Source organism: Notolepis coatsorum, assembly GCF_963971535.1.
Source record: "Notolepis coatsorum genome assembly, chromosome: 19".
In the NCBI taxonomy this organism is placed as follows: Eukaryota; Metazoa; Chordata; class Actinopteri; order Aulopiformes; family Paralepididae; genus Notolepis; species Notolepis coatsorum.
This window is the reverse complement of record NC_140183.1, coordinates 29980884-30004007: the sequence shown is the minus strand read 5'-3', so window position 1 is coordinate 30004007 and position 23124 is coordinate 29980884. Positions and strand designations below refer to the sequence as shown.

At 43.8% G+C, this 23124-nt stretch overlaps 1 protein-coding gene across 3 annotated transcripts in view; it reads right to left on the bottom strand.

The window, feature by feature from the left end:
* The window catches only part of ncam3 (neural cell adhesion molecule 3), a 56375-nt gene that overhangs the window by 27833 nt on the left and 5418 nt on the right, over positions 1-23124 (bottom strand). For 2 of the 3 annotated variants that reach the window (XM_084336843.1, XM_084336845.1), the window contains exons 2-7: positions 22953-23024; positions 5531-5725; positions 5202-5339; positions 2961-3104; positions 2013-2130; positions 1367-1521 (exon numbers count right to left, since the gene is read on the bottom strand). In XM_084336843.1, the coding sequence (XP_084192969.1) occupies positions 1367-1521; positions 2013-2130; positions 2961-3104; positions 5202-5339; positions 5531-5725; positions 22953-23024 (822 nt within the window). The remainder of the gene's footprint in view (positions 1-1366; positions 1522-2012; positions 2131-2960; positions 3105-5201; positions 5340-5530; positions 5726-22952; positions 23025-23124) is intronic. The other variant, XM_084336844.1, reaches the window with a different exon arrangement.

Sequence of the window (23124 nt, the reverse complement as noted above, 5' to 3'; positions counted from 1 at the left end):
GAGTAGAGCCGAATAGAGCAGAGTAGAGTAGAACAGAGTAAATTAGAGTAGAGCTGAGTAGAATAGAATAGAGTAGAGTTAGTAGAACCTGAGACGTGCAGTGTGGTGGTAGAGTAGAGTAGAGTAGAGTAGAGTAGAACCTGAGACGTGCAGTGTGGTGGTAGAGTAGAGTAGAGTAGAGTAGAGTAGAACCTGAGACGTGCAGTGTGGTGGTAGAGTAGAGTAGAGTAGAACCTGAGACGTGCAGTGTGGTGGTAGAGTAGAGTAGAGTAGAACCTGAGACGTGCAGTGTGGTGGTAGAGTAGAGTAGAGTAGAGTAGAGTAGAGTAGAGTAGAGTAGAACCTGAGACGTGCAGTGTGGTGGTAGAGTAGAGTAGAGTAGAGTAGAACCTGAGACATGCAGTGTGGTGGTAGAGTAGAGTAGAGTAGAGTAGAGTAGAGTAGAGTAGAGTAGAGTAGAGTAGAACCTGAGACGTGCAGTGTGGTGGTAGAGTAGAGTAGAGTAGAACCTGAGACGTGCAGTGTGGTGGTAAAGTAGAGTAGAGTAGAGTAGAGTAGAACCTGAGACGTGCAGTGTGGTGGTAGAGTAGAGTAGAGTAGAGTAGAGTAGAGTAGAGTAGAGTAGAGTAGAGTAGAGTAGAGTAGAGTAGAACCTGAGACGTGCAGTGTGGTGGTAGAGTAGAGTAGAGTAGAGTAGAACCTGAGACGTGCAGTGTGGTGGTAAAGTAGAGTAGAGTAGAGTAGAGTAGAACCTGAGACGTGCAGTGTGGTGGTAGAGTAGAGTAGAGTAGAGTAGAGTAGAGTAGAGTAGAGTAGAATCTGAGACGTGCAGTGTGGTGGTAAAGTAGAGTAGAGTAGAGTAGAGTAGAACCTGAGACGTGCAGTGTGGTGCTAGAGTAGAGTAGAGTAGAGTAGAACCTGAGACGTGCAGTGTGGTGGTAGAGTAGAGTAGAGTAAAGTAGAGTAGAGTAGAGTAGAGTAGAACCTGATACGTGCAGTGTGGTGTTAGAGTAGAGTAGAGTAGAACCTGAGACGTGCAGGGTGGTGGTAAAGTAGAGCACAGTAGAGTAGAACCTGAGACGTGCATGGTGGTGGTAAAGTAGAGCACAGTAGAGTAGAACCTGAGACGTGCAGTGTGGTGGTAGAGTAGAGTAGAGTAGAGCACAGTAGAGTAGAATCTGAGACGTGCAGTGTGGTGGTAGAGTAGAGCACAGTAGAGTAGAACCTGAGACGTGCAGTGTGGTGGTAGAGTAGAGCACAGTAGAGTAGAACCTGAGACGTGCAGGGTGGTGGTAAAGTAGAGCACAGTAGAGTAGAACCTGAGACGTGCAGGGTGGTGGTAAAGTAGAGCACAGTAGAGTAGAACCTGAGACGTGCAGGGTGGTGGTCGCGCTGCTCTCTGAGATCTGGTTCCTGGCTGTACAGACGTAGTCCCCGTAGTCTTCCCGGGTCACAGACACGATGATCATCTCACTGCGGTCTGAGTTGAACTTCTGACGGGAGGGGTCAAAGGTCACTGGCCTGGAAGCAAAGGAGAAGGTTCTTATGAGGTTCATCCAAAATGTCTTTATATATGTATATTATATATATATTTATTAGGGATGTCCGATATTATCGGCTGATATCGGCATTAAAATTTGATATCGGAAAATATCGGTATCGGTTTAAAAAATAAATAAAAATTTATTATTTTTTTACATTTCTATAACCTTTATTTACCCAGGCAAACAAGTAAGAACAAATTCTGATTTTATTTATTGTCAAAAGTATGCATACTGTTGTGTTAATTCCACAACAAGAGATATGTAATGTTAATTACCTGAAATTATTAAGTTTTTTTGGGGGGGGGGGGAACCCTGCATATATCGGTATCGGTTGATATCGGTTGATATCGGTATCGGAAATTAAGAGTTGGACAATATCGGTATATTGGTATTGGTAAAAAAGCCAATATCGAGCATCCCTAATATTTATATATATATAATATTAATACTTAATTAATTAATGCTTACGTGTTCCAGGTTATCTGGGGCTTGGGCAGTCCATCTACTAAACAGAACAGAGAGACGTTTGTTTCGGGTCCGGCTAGAACCCTCTTCACCTCTTCTTTCATATGCACTGTGGGCGGAGCTACAGGAAGAGCGGGAGGGGGAGGGGGGGTTAATTCACAGTTCACACACGGTTGATCCAAAATATCTCAAATGAAAAGAGCAACGCAACACAACGCAGCGCAACGCAATGCAATGCAACGCAGCACAGCAGCACAACCTGAGACATGTAGTGTGATCGATGGTAGAGCAGTAGAGAATAGAACACAACAGAACAGAACAATGGTTACATATTAGGGGTGTAACGGTACACAAAAACCACGGTACGGTACGTACCTCGGTTTTGAAGTCAAGGTTCGGTACGGGTTTTCGGTACAGTGGGGGAAAGTTTGGCTTTCCATGTTCCACTCAGGGGTGATGTAGTGTGCAGTAACTAATTGTACATATAGAGCTGTCAACGAATATTCTATATTGAAATTAATAATCGACTTGTAAAAAATTATAATAATAATAATAATTATATTAGATTGTGAAAAAAACAGCCCCCGGTGGGCGGTCGTTAGTGGTTAACATACCGTTGTATTCGTTCGGTACACTACACAGCCGTTTGGTACTGTATGGTACATACTGAAACGGTTCGGTTCTGTACGGATACGTGTACCTTTACACCCCTATTACATATGTAACTCTAGCTATATCATATTCAAAGCTAGCACTATGGGTAAATCCTGAACAGCCATTGGCATCTGAACATAAATCTACTTTGCAGCCAGAACAGAACCAAAAGAAAATAAAATAAAAAAGGGAGGAGAGGAGAGGAGAGGAGAGGAGAGGAGAGGAGAGGAGAGGAGAGGAGAGGAGAGGAGAGGAGAGGAGAGGAGAGGAGAAGTGGGAAGAACAGAGGTCACTGACCATTGATGACGATGGACACAGTGATTTCGTCTGTAGGAGGTCGACCTCTGATGTTGGCCCTACATATATAACTCCCAGAATCCTCCCTGTTCACGCTCAAAATCTGCAGAGAGTTATCAGGCAGCTGCCGCATGCGATTTACTCCTGGGGGGGTGGGGAGAGAGAAAGATGGAGAGAAACAGAGCTTTGCTTGAGTCCAGCTGCTCTGTGGTATGCGGTAACCAACCAATCAACCAACCTGCCAGCCATCAAACCTACCAACCAACCAGTCAGTCTGTCAGTCTGTCAGTCAGTATCTGTGGGGCTCTGACACACAGGCCTCTGAGAAACAGGGCTCTGACACACAGGGCTCTGACACACAGGGCTCTGACACACAGGGGCCTCTGACACACAGGGCTCTGACACACAGGGGCCTCTGACACACAGGGCTCTAACACACAGGGCTCTGACACACAGGGGCCTCTAACACACAGGGCTCTGACACACAGGGCTCTGACACACAGGGCTCTAACACACAGGGCTCTGACACAGGGCTCTGACACACAGGGCTCTGACACACAGGGGCCTCTAACACACAGGGCTCTGACACACAGGGCTCTGACACACAGGGGCCTCTGACACACAGGGGCCTCTAACACACAGGGCTCTAACACACAGGGCTCTGACACACAGGGGCCTCTGACACACAGGGGCCTCTAACACACAGGGCTCTAACACACAGGGCTCTGACACACAGGGGCCTCTAACACACAGGGCTCTGAGAAACAGGCATCTAACACACAGGGCTCTGACACACAGGGCTCTAACACACAGGGCTCTAACACACAGGGCTCTGACACACAGGGGCCTCTAAGGCTGGGGTTACACCTTTCGTATCATTTCGTATTGTTTTCTTATACGTATCGCCGCGTATCGCCGCAACGTCATGCGCCTCGAGTCACACTTTCGTTTTTTTTTCGTTTTTGTCAGCCGACCACACTGATGTAGTACACTGCCAAAGCAGTAGGTGGCAGTAGGTGGCAAACATGAAGGCAATTTCAACCAATCAGAACGAATGTGCCAATACACTTCCTGGTGGAAGCTCCAGCAAAAGAAAATGTCAATAAGGCAGGCGCCTATGCCGCGCCACCATCTTTTAATAATAATAACCATAATTTTTCAGCAAAGCTTAATAAAAGTGCAATAAACAAAACGGATACATTCACTGTGTGTTCTGCCTGTCATTTGTTGATGAAACAAAACTAACATCAACACAAGTGACCACCAAGAGCGGATAGTTAGTCTAAAAAACGATCGGTAGCATTGTTAGCTGCATGCTAACGTCAATGGAGTATGCCATTATAACAATATAGCATTGTGGCTAGAAGCTAACGTTAGCTCACGCTACTTAGCCAGCAACAAAACTGATGATATCGCGAGCTATCAGTAGTTAGATAACATTAGAGACAACGCTGTGTGTATTAAACAAAGGTGAATAGATGACTGGGCCATTTTGTTTAATGCTTGTTAAGTTGAAAGAGGAACTCTGAGCTAACAGGGTCTGAATCCTGATAGCTCACGTTAGCCAGCTGCTCATGCAATCGGTAATGCTAGCAGAATGAATGTAACATATTGCATATGGGTACAATACAATACGGCTCAATACAAACAATTGTTAAGGGAATGCAGACAGTTGTAGCTTGGACTGGGGTCCTTATAACAATAACTTGACAACACATGGTAGCTGAAGCTATTTGGGACACGGAGCTCTGTCCCAAACACACACACTGTTGTCACCGGGAGGGCACGCAGATGGTATCTACTGCGCATGGGCGTTTTCGCAACAACGGCTCCGTGCTGACTACACGCTGTTGTCGAAGCGTTTTTTTTGCGTATCTCCAAACGCAAACACAATTTTGCGTTTCAGCCGTATCCACAAAAAAACGCAAAAAAACGCATTTCTGTGTAGATAGGACATCAAACGTCGTCAAAAACGTATAAAAAAACGCCAGGAATACACTAGTCTAACCATAGCCTAACACACAGGGCTCTGAGAAACAGGCCTCTAACACACAGGGCTCTGACACACAGGGCTCTGACACACAGGGGCCTCTAACACACAGGGCTCTGACACACAGGGCTCTGACACACAGGGGCCTCTGACATACAGGGGCCTCTGACACACAGGGCTCTAACACACAGGGGCCTCTAACACACAGGCCTCTAACACAGGGGTCTGACACACAGGGGCTACGGTTGTACCATGAGACGAGATCTCCTGCTGGTGCCTCAGCCAGTGCACATCCACAGCAGGTTGCCCAGACACCAGGCAGGGGACCACCGCCGTCTGGCCCTCCAGGAACTCATGGTGGACCGCTGTGCTGCCAAAAGACGGACCCTCTGACGGAAGACACAGGAGAGAGGATTAGGATGTGTGTGTGTGTGTGTGTGTGTGTGTGTGTGTGTGTGTGTGTGTGTGTGTGTGTGTGTGTGTGTGTGTGTGTGTGTGTGTGTGTGTGTGTGTGTAAATTAGTGTTGAGACAGTGCGTGCAGAGAGACAGACTGGTAGACAGACAGACAAATAGACCGACCATAGACATAGAGCAGGAATGTCTGGTCATCCTTGTGGCCAGTGTCGTAGTCACCCATACACGTGTAGCGGCCGGCGTCCTTCATCTTAGCTGAGCTTATCAGCAGCTTGGAGGATGTTTCATCAAGCCTGGTCACCATCTCATCATCTACATCTGCTCCATCCTTCTGCCAGGATAAATCTGCTTCTCCTCCCGCTACACAGAGAGAGAAAGAGAGAGAGAGAGAGAGAGAGAGAGAGAGAGAGATGGGAAGAGAGTGAGAGAGAGGCACAGAGAGATCTGACTATGTATTTGCTTCGCTTGTCTCATTTTACTTAGTTATTTCTACATGATGGTAAATACAGTATACAGTATATAAGACATATATAAGACAGTTTGGAGTTGTTGTAAAGTGTATTCCGTTACTTTGTTTTTTACTTTTTCGTTTGATGGAGCTAGGCTACTTAAGCATTACATCACGCGCAGGAGTGTGTTATACTCATTAGATCACGCCTAGGGGTGGTTGTCAGGCACGACAATGGCCCAATTCACCCAACCTTATTGCTATACAATAAACACACAGTAATTAAAGCATAATGGAGATTTATTCACAAAACCATCCACAGAGAAAGTAGATCCAATAGTAGATCCACTAGTATACACCAGAGGGAGCTCCACAAACCATGTTAAACCCAGATTCGGCTCGCCCTACCCACAGCTGTAAAGGAATGTGAATCACTACCCACTTTCAAAACCACTCTCAAAGAGCACCTACTGGAGACTGCAATTCGAAACTGGCCCCTGTAAATGTCCTAACCCAACCCCCTCCAATGTACAGTAAATGTCCTAACCCAATAATACACAAGACCCTCTTCTTGGGACCAAGTTAGGTTTCGTCGATAATCCAATGTAACGCTCTGGGTTCTCTGGCTGCTGCCTGAGAACCATACACCATTCTAACACCTGTCACTTGTCTCCCCTGTCACTAATTGTCTGTGTTCTCTGATTCGTTGTCACTGTGGTGCGTGTGGAATGTGTGGAATGTGTACCTACAGTATGTAACCCCTGTCTTCCCTGTGTTTTATCGTCGGTTCTTCACACTACCTCCAGCATCGGTACACGGCGGTACCCTGGACTCGGACGTTCCTGCACCAGATCGTCTTGTTTAGTTGTTTATTATTTGTGCTAATCAGTAGACACTCGGCGTCTTTGCCTATGCTTGGTTGCTCTGGTGTATTGTTCCAATATTAAAAGGAACCACTATAGACGAGCAATCACTCTCTGCCTCCTTTATTCCTCCACTACTGGGACCTTGCCACTCACCGTAGATGTAGCAGTACTGTCTATCTGTATGTCATGTATGTCATATATGTTATGATGAATTGAAAATGGGGGACCCTGATGTAAACAAGATGAAAGTCTTTCTCTGGTTTGCATCCCCTTAACAATTGTGTGTATTGAGCCGGACTGTATTGTACCCATTCTGCAATCTGTTAATACAATTTTCAATCAATCAATCAATCAATCAATCAAATCCAATGGTCTGACAAAAAATAAAAATAAAGATCGACGGCCTTGACTGAAAATACTTTCGTCTTGTTTACATCAGGGTCCCCCATTTTCAATTCATCATAACATATATGACATACATGACATACAGATAGACAGTACTGCTACATCTTGTTTAAGAAGCACAGTGAAGTTACCTAGTAACATTTTCAATCAATCAATCAAACCGGTTGTTATTTGATTGATTGATTGATTGATTGATTGATTGATTGATTGAAAATTGTATTACCAGATTGCAGAATGGGTGCAATACAGTACGTCTCAATACACACAATTGTTAAGGGGATGCAGACCAGAGAAAGACTTTCGTCTTGTTTACATCAGGGTCCCCCATTTTCAATTCATCATAACATATATTACATAAAGATAGACAGTACTGCTACATCTTGTTTAAGAAGCACAGTGAAGTGGCGGTCAGGTGGCGTAGCGGAGATTGCGTTCGTCACCAACACCAGAGACACTGGATTTGCATGTTCGAATCCAGCTCACAGCTCCGGCGTTGTCACCAGCTTGGCTGGCCGTTCACACTAATACAATTGGCTGTATTAGAGGGTGGGAAAGCTGGCGGGGTGGGTCCGGGTCGTTGTAAACAGCGACTCCTACAGTTCGGTCGGGGCGCCTGCTCAGCGCGGATAGGATCTAAGGGGGGTAGTGTGATCCTTCCACACGTTACACCCTCTCAGTGAGAGTCCGCGCTGCCAGGTGAAAAAAAGAAGCGGTTGATTGGCTAGACGTGTGTCGGAGGAAGCACGTGATAGCCTCCACTCTCCCAGACCGACTGTGGGGGGTAAGTGCGCAGCGACCAGGAAGGGGATTGGGAATTGGCATAACGACTAACATTGGGATGGGAGAAAATCGGAGGAAAAAGGAGGGAGGGAAAAAAAAAAAAAAAAAAAAAAAAAAAGAAGCACAGTGAAGTTACCGGTTGTTATTTGATTGATTGATTGATTGATTGATTGATTGATTGAACATTTTATTAACAGATTGCAGAATGGGTACAATACAGTACAGCTCAATACACACAATTGTTAAGGGGATGCAGACCAGAGAAAGACTTTCGTCTTGTTTACATCAGGGTCCCCCATTTTCAATGCATCATAACATATATGACATACATGACATACAGATAGACAGTACTGCTACATCTATAAATTTATTTTATGACATACCAGATTTACAAATACAGTACTGTTTGTGATACAAAAAGAGTCTAAAAAGAGAGTATATACATTTGACGAAGAAACTGTACATTGGAGGAGGTTGGTAGGTAGGAGATTGGTAGGTGGGGTGGAGGGGGGGTATTCCATATAACACACCCCACGTGACCCCAGAACCTCAATGTAAATAAACCATAATCACCCTACAAAAACAATACTGTATTTGTAAATCTGGTATGTCATAAATGTATAGATGTAGCAGTACTGTTTATCTGGGTTTAACATGGTTTGTGGAGCTCCCTCTGGTGTCTACTAGTGGATCTACTATTGGATCTACTTTATCTGTGGATGGTTTTGTGAATAAATCTCCATTATGCTTCAATTACTGTGTGTTTATTCTATAGCAATAAGGTTGGGGGAATTCGGCCATTGTATAAAAGACATTACACCACTTGTAGTCGTGTGTTATAGGAATTAGATCATGCCTAGGGGGGTCTAACGACCCTCCGCTGCGCGTCGGGCCTAACAACCACCCCTAGGCATGATCTAATTCCTATAACACACTCCTGCGCGTGATGTAATGCTTAATAATGTCGTTAGTCCTGGGCTTCCGGGGCTTTAGCCCCGGATGTTTTTCTCCTAGCCAAAAAAAAAGTGCTAATTTTTTTTTACTTTCTTTTTAACTTAAAAAAAATGTCAGCATCCCCATTGTCTGTGCTGAATGTTTGTTAGTGTTTGGTATTTTTTGTTGGTTTTTAGTACTTTTAAACATCCATTTTTAGTAAGTAGTTTTCATTTGATCCTATAATTCTTTCATTCACCGATTTGTGGACTTTTTTTTTAGTGTCCTGAAAGGCGCCTTATAAATCAAATGCATTATTATTATTATTATTATTATTATTATTATTATTATTATTATTATTATTATTATTATTATTATTATTATTATTATTATTATTATTATTATTATTATTATTATTATTATTATTATTATTATTATTATTATTATTATTATTATTATTATTATTATTATTATTATTATTATTATTATTATTATTATTATTATTATTATTATTATTATTATTATTATTATTATTATTATCATCCAGGAGGGAAAAGACACTTTGGATAGTAGGAACTGCATCTCTGCCTGTCCTGACCAGGAAACACTTTGCAACTGTGATCTCCTCTGGCAATAGTTGGATATTGTAATGTGTGGCGAGGGGTTGCAGCAATTCCACTGAGAGAAACTGGTCTGAGGCTGGATAACATGAATGTATGCCTCTCATAAGTTGTTTTCCAACTCATGAGAACCTGCTCTCAAGCTCTTGCAGCATTCTACAGAGGACTGGATAGAACAGTCTCTGTCTCAGCTGATCTCCTGAGCAGAGGTCTGAGCTTGTGCCACAAGATGACTCACTCAACTACATACTCGTCCATCCTTTTCTGCTTCCTCCTTTGGCTGGTAGTATGTTCCTCAATCCCAAGGCCATTACATATGGCCTTTGTCCTGTCATACATGTCCACTGCCATCTCTGAGGTGCGATAACCTTTGAGTGTGTCCTGCACTGTGCTTTTAAATAGTACAGATAGGTATTGAAGATGTGCACTTTAACGCAGCAGCACCTGGAGCCATCCATACCCATGTCCAGTGTCCACTGACAAAGACATGCTCATGATACTGTGATAAACTATAATAAGCTTTAATCGAACCCTGGTTCATTTCCTCGGATAGTCCGGTTGGTTTGGGGTGGTGTGAAAGCTCATTCACTCTTGCAAATGAACCCTGCTGCGGTTCATTTGAGATGTGAATGCAAAGCGGACCAAAGGCAGGAAAATACCCAAAAATCGAATCTTTTTTTTATGAGAAGACTGAAACATAATACCGTATATAATGAAACACACAATACAGTTTTGCTTAAGCATGATTTTGAAAACGGGGCCCGGTGTTTCAAAACACACAATTAGCACAACCACACACACAATTATCAGAACACCTCAGATCCTTTGCTAAATTAAACTACATTTTGTTACCATATGAAACACACGTTTCATATGACTTCATTCTGTTTGAACCAGTTACACACTGCTGTGCTTAACCTAAAACACATTTAGCAATTCTATTTCTCAGTGATTAGAGTACTGTAAGTGAAGTACGCAGATAATGTGCAAATATACAATAAATTCACCAAACACTACACAAGACCAATGCTGTAGACTGATGAACATATAATTTATGTATCTACATATACCCAAATCAATTATGCAGACTGATGAGAAAAAAAAATGCTCTCCATATACCCAAATCAATGATGCAGACTGATGAAAATATAAATTGTCTCTCCATATAACCAAATCAGTCAACATTTCAACATGGAGAATCACAACAAAACATGTCCCAGTTTTCATACTATGTGCATAACACTGTAAGCTCAGTAAATATCAGACAAACATAAAATACTGTAGGCAGTACGCCTGTATCAGATCTTGTACCTCATCCCATTTCTGCTTTGCACTATAGCGTATTGTATATTGGTACATTGCATAGTATATTGTATGGTACAGTAACAGTCTCTGGAGCGCAACAGTAAGAAGCATTATGTACTTTCTCAGTCAGTGCTAAGTGCAGACGCCTTATGCAGCATCACTTTTCACATCAAAACAATCAAAAGAATGCACGTTTAAAAAAAATAAAAAATAAAATTTAAGGGATTAGAACTTGTCACCAACGGACCGCAGGATCCACAGCAATGCAGCGCTGCCAGTTGAGCTAGTTGTCAATGGTAAAAAAGGGGGGATTACTGCTACATAATGCTGCCGCGACGGAGCTCCGCGCGACAATATTATTAAACAGCGGCTCTGTCATTGAAGTGGGAAAAGTGAGCCGTATTGTATATTAGTACATTGCATAGTATATTGCATCGGCGTATTTAGACCACTATCAGTAGGGCACGTGCCCTACTGATGATCATCTGTGCCCCACTGATTAAACTTTTTTTTTTTTTTTTTTTTTTTTTACAAATGTTTTTTATTTCCCCTTTTTTAACATGATCAAATGATCATTTAACATGATCAAATAATTATTATAATATTTTTTACTTCACTTTGAAATATTATAGTGAAATATTTTGCAATGTTGTCGCATTTATCTTGTTGAAATCCTCCAACAGGCTCTTTTTTGTAAGTTGACTGGTTTGCACACCAATAATACAGTGCAATAATAGAATAGTAGAATAGATAGTAAAATTATGCAATAGAATGGCCAGAGTAAAATAGTGCTACAGTACAATCAACAGCGGGGTGTATTAGAAGGCTATGGTGAAGAGGTACATTTTTAGCTTATTTCTGAAAATATTAAGAGATCTAGCTTCCCTAATGGCCATAGGTAGTGTGTTCCATAACTTTGGTGCATAGTTAGCAAAGGCTGCATCCCCGATTTTCTTTAGACTGTGGCTTGGAACCTTCAATAGTAGATGATCGCAATGTTTATACTTTGTATATAAGGAGGAGGACCTTGAAATCAATTCTAAATGTTACCGGAAGCCAGTGTAGGTTATTTACTTGTAACTTTGGGTTTGATCCAAGGAGTAAGTTGCCCCATATTGCTCTGTAACATTTCTCTTTTTGTTATAGGACCGACTATATAGACGGTCGCATTTTACGTAGCTCCCGTAACCAACGCAACAGAGCAACAACAAAAAAGTACTTTGCGCATTTTCTACGTTCCCTCCTGTGGATTATGGATTTGTACCTGAATTCACAACTCAAGCAGCAACACCAGACAGAAGTGGAGGGTAGCGAAAACGCAAATCAGCAGTCCCATTGCGACTTCTACTTGTTAACGGGCATGGAGAGGAAACATCCAGCCTTCGGAGCCACGACCATCCACACAGTACTTACTGCAAATCCGGAACGAAAGAAATTACCCCCGGCAGGCAAGTGTAATAAGAGATCAATGTTTTTATTATATCTGCTCATGTCGGGTGACATACATCAGAACCCTGGTCCCGTAATGACACGGAACCAGAGACTACAGTCAAATCTGCTGACCCAAGAAGCAGCAGCCAGCACAACAGATCAACGGCTACCCACACAGACGGCGGCTAACGACATGATCAACGGCAACATTCCTCCTCTGCCACTTCTGCAAAAGAACCCACGAGAGGCCACAGCGAGAGGGAAGGAACCGGGGTTCACAACCGAGGCGCCCAGCACGTCGCGGGGACAAAACAGCGAGGCATCGCTCCTCACACCGGCGCCGGAGATCAACAGCATCCACGCAATTGACACTTCAGCCAGCAGTTGCACCAGCCGACCAGCAAGCGGCGACATACCCTCACAGAAGCCCCAGCGGACTCGGCGAGTGGCTAAAGGGAGAGCGGCGCGGGACATCAAGGTCACCAAGGACCCGACGGTTAGCTTGGCTGGCCCCGCCATGCCAGCTAGTCTACCCGGGCCGAGGCCAGGACAAAAGGCACCCCCCCTCCCCCACAATGGAGTACAATCAGACATATCTGTAATCAACCAGCCCCCCCCCCCCACATCGCGGGCTTTCACACAAAGGAATACAGACCAGGGGCGGATTTAGGATTGTAGGAGATCCGGGGCTTAGCCCAGATGGGCCCCCCCCTTTTTTTATTTTTTATTTTTATTTTTATTTTTTTTATTTTTTTATTTTTAATTTTTTTTGGGCAGGCAAGGGGTGGTTCGGGGGGGGGGGGTCCGGCACAACCCCCTCCACGACAGATTTTTTTTGAATTTAATGAACCTGTACGTGCAATTTCCTGCAATATAGAGCCTTCAATCTTGACCAATAAAGCTGCTCTTTTCACTATAAAACTCAGTTAACCATAACGTAGTTATGGTTAGATTTATATATTGGGGGGGGATATATCATATTTTTCATATAATCAAAAAGTGGTGGAGCAAGAGCATACCTTTGCTCCCCCAAGTTCAATAGTGGGAGAGCAGAGATGCTCCGAATGCTCTTATGGCCAGGCGTCTATGATTCACTGATACAAAGTAAAATAGTGCAGTGCAATAAAATAGTTAGTCAAATAGAATAAAATAATGCAATAGTGCATTGCAATAAAATAGTTATCATCGTATTTCTTCGGGAGGCCGGTAAGGAGTGCATTACAGTAGTTGAGTTGGCTTGAGATAAAGGCATGGATCTGGTTTTCAGCGTCCTTTTGATTTATAAATGGCCGTACTTTAGCTATGTTTCTAAGGTGGAAGAATTAAGTTTTTGTCAACTTGTTGATTGTGATTTAAAGCTTAGGTCTGAGTCTACCATAACACCAAGACTTAACTCACTCAAATACAGTTAGCAGCTGGATAGACCACAGATGGAAATTAGCTTCTGCTAAATCTGGTGCAAACATATTTTCATGTAACAATGATGAATTGTAAAAAAAAAAAAAAAAAAAAAAATATATATATATATTTAAAAAAAAAAAAATTTTTAAATAGATTCGGGGCTTTTCAGAATACATCCGGGGCTTGAGCCCAGGTAGCCACCCCCTAGCTCCGCCCCTGATACAGACTCCAGCAAAGGACAAAGCATCACCCCCTCCCCCCCTCCCCACCCACGGCACAAACAGCAACAACGCCCCCCCTCCCCCCACCACAGGACAGGTCACAATTGAACAGAGTTACCTCAAGTGTGACGACGTCAATCTTATTACAAGCAAAAATGAACTTCACATATTTCATCTTAAGAACAAATAGCCTGAGACCTAAACTGGCTGAAATCAAACAGTTGTTTTTAAACGGTAAGGCTAACATATTGTGTTTCACAGAAACAAAATTAGACTCATCTGTACAGGATCCAGAGATTGAAATTGAAAACTACTCAATAGTCAGGAGGGATAGGAACCAGTATGGAGGTGGCGTCAGTGTGTATATACACAAGGATACCAAATACATCAACCGTACTGACCTTAACCATGATGAAATTGAAACTGTTTGGATTGAAATCTTATTAGACAGGGCGAAACCAGTACTAGTAGGCACAATCTATAGACCACCAGAACAGAGTGGCTTTTATGACACACTTGATGGGTGTTTAGCTGGGGTGGAGGGGGTAGAAAAAATTCTTATTGGGGACTGGAACACGGATATGCTGCGTAAATCAGCACCCGTCTTCAAGGCCTTCAGTAGATTTTCTGATCTGCACGGTTTCAGCCAGCTAATCACCCAACCCACAAGGGTATGCGATTCGACACAAACCACCATTGACCTCATTTTGACCTCTGACAAGTCAATGATCTCCAATAAAGGGGTGATAGCATGCGGGTTAAGTGATCATTATATGATTTTCTGTACCCGCAAAAAGCTAAAACAGAAGGCCGGCTGTCACAAAACAGTCACATCTAGAGACCTCAAAACTTACTCTAGAGAGGCCTTTAACCTATAACTGGGGAGCTTGGACTGGTCAGATGAACTCAGTGGTACACAGGTTGAAGAAACATGGCTTGGATTCAAAACCAAATTCACAGCAATACTCAACAACATGGCACCGATAAGAACCACCAGGGTTAAAAATCGCGCTGAGGCATGGATGCACATTGAAATACTGGCCGCTATGAAAACCAGAGACAAAAAATGCTCTGAACTTCATAAAAGTCAGACAAAGCTTTCCAAAAGCTCAAACAGTGAACTCCAAGCCCACGTGGTTGAACTAAAAATCCAAAGAAACAGACTAAGAAATGACGTAAACACCATGATCAGAACCGCAAAAAGAAATTTCATCAACGACAAAACTGAGGAAAACAAAAACAAACCCTGCGAACTTTGGAAATTACTCAATAATCAACTAGGCTGCAGTAAAAAACTTAAAACCAGATTCTCAAACATAAACATAAAGACGGACAACACGCTCATCACAGACAAGCTGGATGTAGCCAATTACTTAAACATCTTCTTCGCAAACATAGCCACAACACTGGTAAACAAACTACCCTCCCACTCAGGGCATTATGGGGTAGAACACATAGTAGCATACTACAGAAACCTAGGGGTCCACAAAGACGACTTCAAACTTGAAATGGTAACAACCGATGAGGTACTCAAAAAATTGAGCGCCCTCCAACCTAACAAGGCCACTGGCCATGACAACATCCCCTCCAAATTCCTCAGAGACGCAGCAGCCGCCATCACCCCAGTCATCACACACATAATAAACCTCTCTATAAGACAGGGGCACGTCCCCAAGGACTTCAAAATTGCGAGAGTGACCCCTCTACACAAAAAGGGCAGCAAATTAGACCCAGGCAACTACCGCCCTGTTTCTATTCTTACCTCCATCTCGAAAGTCATGGAGAAAATAGTCTACGAACAGGTCGAAAAGTACCTGGCGGAAAAAAACCTAATCTACGAATTCCAATCTGGCTTCAGAACGTCCCACTCCACTGACACATGCCTCCTCTATTTGAACGACCACATCAAACAAGAGGTGGACGCGGGCAAATACTGCGGCATGGTCATGCTGGACCTACAAAAGGCCTTCGACACTGTCAATCACTCCATTCTAATGGACAAGCTAAAAGCAATTGGTTTTGATAGCCTATCAGTGAGCTGGATGCAATCCTACCTGGAGGGGAGAGAACAGATGGTAGAGGTAAACGGTACTCTATCCCCCCCCCTCACAGTGAGCTGTGGTGTTCCACAAGGAAGCATACTAGGACCACTACTCTTCCTAATTTATGCAAATGACATGTCGTCAGCCTGTGACTGCAACTTGTTCCTGTTTGCGGACGACTCAGCCCTGCTGGTCTCTGACAAGAACAAATTGCAGGTTGAAAAAACCCTCAGCACGGAACTAGGCAAAATCTGCATATGGCTCGCTGATAACAAACTATCATTACACATGGGCAAAACAGAGTCCATTCTCTTCGGTTCAAATAACAAACTCAGCAAGACCGACGGATTCTCAGTTACAGTGGGTGACAATATTGTCACAAGGAAAGACGAAATTACCTACCTGGGTTCCATCCTAGAGGCAAATCTTTCCTGTGACAAAATGGCATCCAATGTAAAAAAAAAAGTCAACCAACGAACTAGATTCTTGTACCGGATCTCCTCTCTGGTAAACAAGAATACCCTGAAGACTCTGGCAGGAGCACTCATTCAAGGGTACTATGACTATGCGTGCACCTCATGGTACCAAAGCACCTCAAAGGCGCTTAAAACAAAATTACAAACATCACAAAACAAACTGGTCAGACTACTACTTGACCTGAACCCCAGAACCCACCTCACCCCTGCCCACTTTGCCAACCTAGGATGGCTTAGAGTAGACGACAGAGTACAGCAACTTGCAATGGGCCTGGTCTACAAGATACACTATACGACCGGGGTGCCCATGTACATGTCAAAATACTTCCCAAAGGTCAGTGAATACCACAACACTACACCAGAGGAAGCTCAACAAATCATGTTAAACCCAGATTCGGCTCAAACAAGGGACTAAACACGTTTCGCAATTATGCCACAACAATGTGGAACGCCCTACCCAAAGCTGTAAAGGAATGTGAATCCCTGCCCACATTCAAAACCGCTCTTAAAGAGCACCTACGGGAGGCTGCAATTCGAAACTGGCCACCGTAAATGCCCAAAACCCCCACCACCTCCTAATAGACAGTCTCCTCCCCACCGCATGTATATATTCCCTCCCCGCCGTATGTATATTTCCCTCCCACCCACCCACCCCCTCCTAATGTACAGTCCCCTCCCCATCATATGTATATACTCTGTCAGGATCTAGGGGTAACAGTACTGTATATTTGAATACCGCCTATGTCACAAATGTATCAGTACTAAATACCTATATGTCCCTATGCCATAAATGTCATGTATGTTGTGTATGTCATAAATGTCTATATCAGTGGGGCCCAACCAGTCGATCGCGATCGACAGGTAGATCGCGGGCTGATTTCAAGTAGATCTTGATTAATAAAATTCGATTATTAAAAAAAACAAATTTTTTTTATTTTTTATTTTTTTGCTAAATCAACTCTTCCTCTCCTTGTTAACTACAACAAGCGATGCTGTTTGTTATTTAAGATGAGGTCAGACTCGGCACTGACAGATTTGTGTTCATTATGCTGCTTTTATAAAGCCTCAAATGACGGCTTACAATATACAATTTTGGCTGGTAGCTCTCGGGCTAGGTGGTAAATAAAAAAGTAGATCTTGGTTCAAAAAAGGTTGGACACCCCTGGTCTATATGAATTGAAAATGGGGGACCCTGATGGAAACAAGACAAACGTCTTTCTCAGGTCTGCATCCCCTTAACAATTGTATGTATTGAGCCGTACTGTATTGAGGAGATGGCGCCGCAACGACCGGCTGCCTGTCTGTACGCTCCGTCGAGACTGTGCTTACTTTTGTTAATATTTATAGTTTTTAGAGTTTTGTTTGTACCAACTGTTGGTGCATCTAACGTGTATGACCGTCAGTCACTCATAGACATTGGATTACGGGAAACTTACCAACTGGATTACTCACTGGACCAGCTTTCCGAACCGCAACAATGGCCTGAAGAAATTCTCCGGAGAGTAGACCAGATCCTTTGTTCCTTGATCCCAGGAACAGGGGAACCAGACGGCGTGGGAAGAGGGCTGGGATCCGTAACAGGCTGAGATCCAGACGCCACCGTACACCACTGCCCAGTATATTGCTAGCCAATGTACAATCAATTGACAATAAACTGGATGACATCCGAGCAAGGATTCAATATCAAAGAGACGTTAGGGACTGCAACGTCCTCTGCTTCACCGAAACATGGCTCACACCGGAGGTTCCAGACCACGCAATTCAACCGGCAGATCACTTCTTTATCCATCGCAAGGATCGGACATCAGCAGAGTCCGGTAAACAACGTGGAGGAGGTATTGCCTTCATGTTTAACAAAAATTGGAGCGATCCAACTAACGTGAAGGAATTATCCAACCACTGCTCCCCAGAACTGGAATATATAACCATCAAGTGTCGTCCTTTCTTCCTCCCGAGGGAGTTAACGGCGATCGTCCTGATCGGAGTGTATATTCCACCGCAAGCCAGCAACAAGGTTGCGCTCTCCAGACTCCACGACGAGGTAAATAGAATACAAGTGGCGAATGTTAACGCCGCCATTTTAGTGCTGGGAGATTTCAATAGCGCCAATCTGAGAAAGGTATTGCCTGACTTCTATCAGCATGTGACTTGCAACACCAGAGGCGGTAACATCCTAGATCACTGTTACACGCAATTTAAAGGTGGCTACAAGGCTCATTCTGATAGTGGCTTTGGTAAATCAGATCACGCGTCCATCTTTCTTTCACCAAAGTACAAACAGAGAATTAAAAGTACTCCTGTAGTCTCGCGAGAGGTGCAGAAATGGGATTTGACGTCAGAGGAGACGCTCCGGTCCGTGTTTCACTACACAGACTGGAATGTGTTCCGCGACACAGATAACATTAATGTCTACACGGAAACAGTGCTGGACTATGTTTGTACTAGGGTGGAAGAAACAATCCCCACTACCAAAATGAAAGTTTACCCAAATCAAAAACCCTGGGTAGACAAATCCGTCCGTGAAGCTCTGAGAGAGCGCACCAAAGCATACAACGACGGCCTAGTGGCAGGCAACATGAATGACCACAAGGTGGCGCGATACAACGTAAGGAGGACAGTGTCAGAGGCCAAACGGCGCTACAGGGATAAAATTGAACTCCAGTTTGAACAAGCTGACTCTAGAGCTATGTGGCAGGGGCTCAAAACGATGACAGACTACAAAGGCGCCTCCCTCAAACTGAACAGTGACATCTCCTTAGCAAATGACCTCAATACCTTCTATGCGAGGTTTGATGCTGGTAATAACAACACCAGCTCACAAGCCACGGCAATGGGGGGGGGGGGGGTCGGCTGCTGATGGAGGCGCAGTGTTCAGGGTAACAGAGCATGAGGTGAGGCGGACCTTTAAAAAAGTGAATATCAGGAAGGCAGCAGGTCCGGACGGCATCCCCGGCCGCGTCCTAAAAGTCTGTGCCGACCAACTGGCCCCAGTATTCACTGACATATTTAACCTGTCCTTAGAACAGGCTGTCATCCCCACCTGCCTGAAGAAGTCCACTATTATCCCTGTACCCAAAAAATCCAAGCCTGCTTGCCTCAACGACTACCGCCCTGTAGCTCTCACCTCCATAGCCATGAAGTGCTTTGAGAAGCTAGTAAAGGGCTACATCTGCTCCTCCCTCCCCATCAACATGGACCCCCTGCAATTTGCATACCGCCCCAACAGGTCCACGGAGGACGCCATAGCCCATGTGCTGCACACAGCAGCATCACACCTGGACAAGAGGCAGGGGAACTATGTGAGAATGCTATTCATCGACTACAGCTCGGCATTCAATACCATAGTCCCCTCCATACTCATAGCCAAGCTCAGGGACCTGGGCTTGGGCTATGACCTCTGCCAGTGGGTCTTGGACTTCCTGACTGGCAGACCCCAGGTGGTGATAGCAGGCAACTGCACCTCCTCATCCATCACCCTCAACATAGGGGCCCCCCAGGGCTGTGTTCTGAGTCCCCTCCTCTACTCCCTGTACACACACGACTGTGTGGCTCAGCGGAGTAGCAATACAATCATCAAATTTGCTGACGACACAGTGGTGGTGGGCCTGATCTCTGCCAACGACGAGAGGGCCTACCTGGAAGAGGTCAAGGTCCTGGCGGGATGGTGCCAGGAAAACAGCCTCTCCCTGAACGTCAGCAAAACAAAGGAGATGATTGTGGACTTCAGGAGGTCGGGGGTCAAGGACTACAGCCCCCTCAGCATCGACGGGGCACCGGTTGAGAGAGTCAACAGCTTTAAGTACCTCGGAGCCTACATATCCGAGGACTTGACATGGACCACACACATTGACAGTGTTGTGAAGAAGGCACGACAACGCCTCTACTTCCTCAGGCGCCTAAGGAAGTTCCAAGTCAGCCAGAAGATCCTTAAGAACTTCTACTCATGTACAATAGAGAGCATCTTGACCGGCAACATCACCTCCTGGTTTGGGAATAGCACTGCACAAGACCGAAGCAGACTACAAAGAGTGACACGTTCAGCCGAACGCACAATTGGAGGGGGGCTCCCCACCCTCCAGAACATTTACAACAAGCGTTGCAAGGGCAAGGCTAAGAGAATCATTAAAGACTCCAGTCACCCGAACAACTGCCTCTTTGAACTGCTGCGGTCAGGCAAGCGATACCGGAGTCTCAAGGCGAGCACAGAAAGACTCAGAAGAAGCTTCTATCCCCAGGCCATCAGGCTGCTAAACGAACAATGAATGAACACTACACAACAACAACCACCAAACGCACATAGCACACACATCCACACGCACACACTCACTTTAAACAAACACACTGTAGCACCCACTCCACACACTTTATAGCACACACCCACTTTAAACAAACACACTGTAGCACCCACTCCCCACACTTTATATTTATGGATGAAGGATTGCACTACAACTCGTACACCTTACTGTAAATTGTACCTAAAATTGTACCTCATCCCATTTCTGCTTTGCACTAGATAGTACTGTACATTAGTACACTGCATAGTATTGTGTATTGTATATTATATGGTAACTCAGAACATTGTACATATGTCTATACCGAACACTGTGACCTCATTTTTCTTCTTCTAAATTCATGCTATATTATGTTATTATGTTATTTGATACTATCTTGTCTAGCACAGTCTCTGGAGCGTAACAGTAAGAAGCATTTTGTATGAAAGTATTCTGTACTTCTGTATGACAACTATTAAAGAACTTGAACTTGTACCCATTCTGCAATCTGTTAAATAAAGTTTTCATTCATTCATTCATTCTAGTAGGATTTCAGTTTTGCCCTCATTTAATTTTAGGAAGTTGTTCGTCATCCATTTGTTTATTGCTAAGAGACAGGCGGAAATGGAGTTTATAGCTGTGTGATAATTTGGTTCAGCGGAGATGTACAATTGTGTGTAATCTGCGTAACTATGGAAACATACATTGTGCTTTCTAATGATGTCTCCTCAATGTTCAATGTTCAATGCAATGTTCAATGCAAGTAAAGCACTTTAAACTTTAAGTATGACTAAATGCTTTCTTGACTATATATATAGTAACTGTTCCAAAATGCATAGATTTCTATGTATTTTAGGGGTTTGGGGGGCTAGCTCTTTTTAATATAAATGTCAGATTGTTTTATTTATTTCATAGATTTCTATGCATTTCAGGAGTTTGGGTGGCTGGCTCCCCCAAATAATTAAATAACATAACCCTAACCTAACCCTAAAACCGAAATAAAGTTTAAAAAAATTAGTTACAAAATCCACCCATTTTCGCCCACAAACCGGCCAAAACCGGCCAAATTTCATAGTTTTTGGTGCCCTTCTGTGCCCTACTGAAGTGCTGGGTCTAGATACGCCCCTGGTATATTGTATATCTTATGGTAACTCAGTGGGGAAAGTGATGACAATTTGCTGCTGCGGCGTTGAAGGCGGAAAGCGGCGGTGAAACACAGCAGCCTCGTCTTGCCGCGTCCTGGGGCTGCCGCGGGGCGTGGCCGCGGCGGGTCACGTGCCTGTCGCGGCCAATCAGGCCTACCCCGGAAATGGAAACGGTTGCGGAACTGATACAGGCATCCAGTACAGGTTAAAATTATTACAGTAAAACAAAAACAATTTTGAAAACATTTAAATAGAGTACAGAAAATACTACACATTATCTCTTTGCCTAGCTGGATCTGGCAAGATAATTTTTTGTTGTGATTCTCCATGTTGACATGTTGACTGATTTGGGAAAATGGGAGAAAATGTATATTTTCATCAGTCTGCATCATTAGTTGTCTTGTGTAGTGTTTGGTGAATGTATTGTATATTTTCACGTTCTCTGTGTACAGTACTTCACTCTCCTTCCATTTTGGTTGAAGACAGGTGACCTCACCTGCTGCATTTTTATAGTGCTTAAACCTGATTGGTGTATCTACAATTAAGCAATGGTGTGTTTGTGCATCTGATGGCTGTGTTTAACCAATTGGCTCATATGTGTGGTAATTTGACATTCTGTGTCTAATGTAATGCAAGTGTGTTTAGTGTTTTGCAAATCACTGTGTGTATTGTTTTGCAAAAAGTGTGAGGCTGACATTGTGCTTATAGGGGTGCAAATCTGGGCCTATGTTTTGCTCCTTGAGTGTAAAAAACTGTGTTTTTATTTTGTTATTGGTGTATATGTGTGTATGTATGTACAGTATATGTATATATTATATATGTGTATATATGTATATTTCTACTCCTGTTGGGGCCTCTTGGACCAGATCAATGTTTTATCTGGCTAAATAAAGGTTAAATAAATAAATAAGAAACTGATGATTTGGTCCTGTTAACTTTGAATTTTCTATGGGGACTGCCCAGATCCCTCTCATGGACATGGACCTCACTTTGAGAACCTCTAATGATTCTAGTTATTCAGTATTCATCTCTAATTACTCTAAAATTGCGTATTTCTGTGTAAAAGAAGAAAAAAAAAGGGGGGGGACCCCCCCTCCACCCCCCTCGGGCTGAAGCCCCCTATGTTTTCTAACCCTAAAAACGCCCCTGTCCTGCGTGTGATGTAATGCTTAAATATCCACTTCCAGTCATTGTGCTAAGCTAGCGTGCTGTGGGTTAGGGTTAAAGTCAGGGTTAGACTGACCTTTACAAAGCAGCAACTGGTTTTCTCCCACCAGCACATCTGCCTTGCTGCTGATTATCTCCATCTTACAATCTGGAGAGGAGAGGAGAGGAAATGAGAGGAGAATATGGGAGAAGAGAGGAGAGGGGAGGAGAGGAGAGGAGAATAGGGGATATGGGAGGGGAGGAGGAGA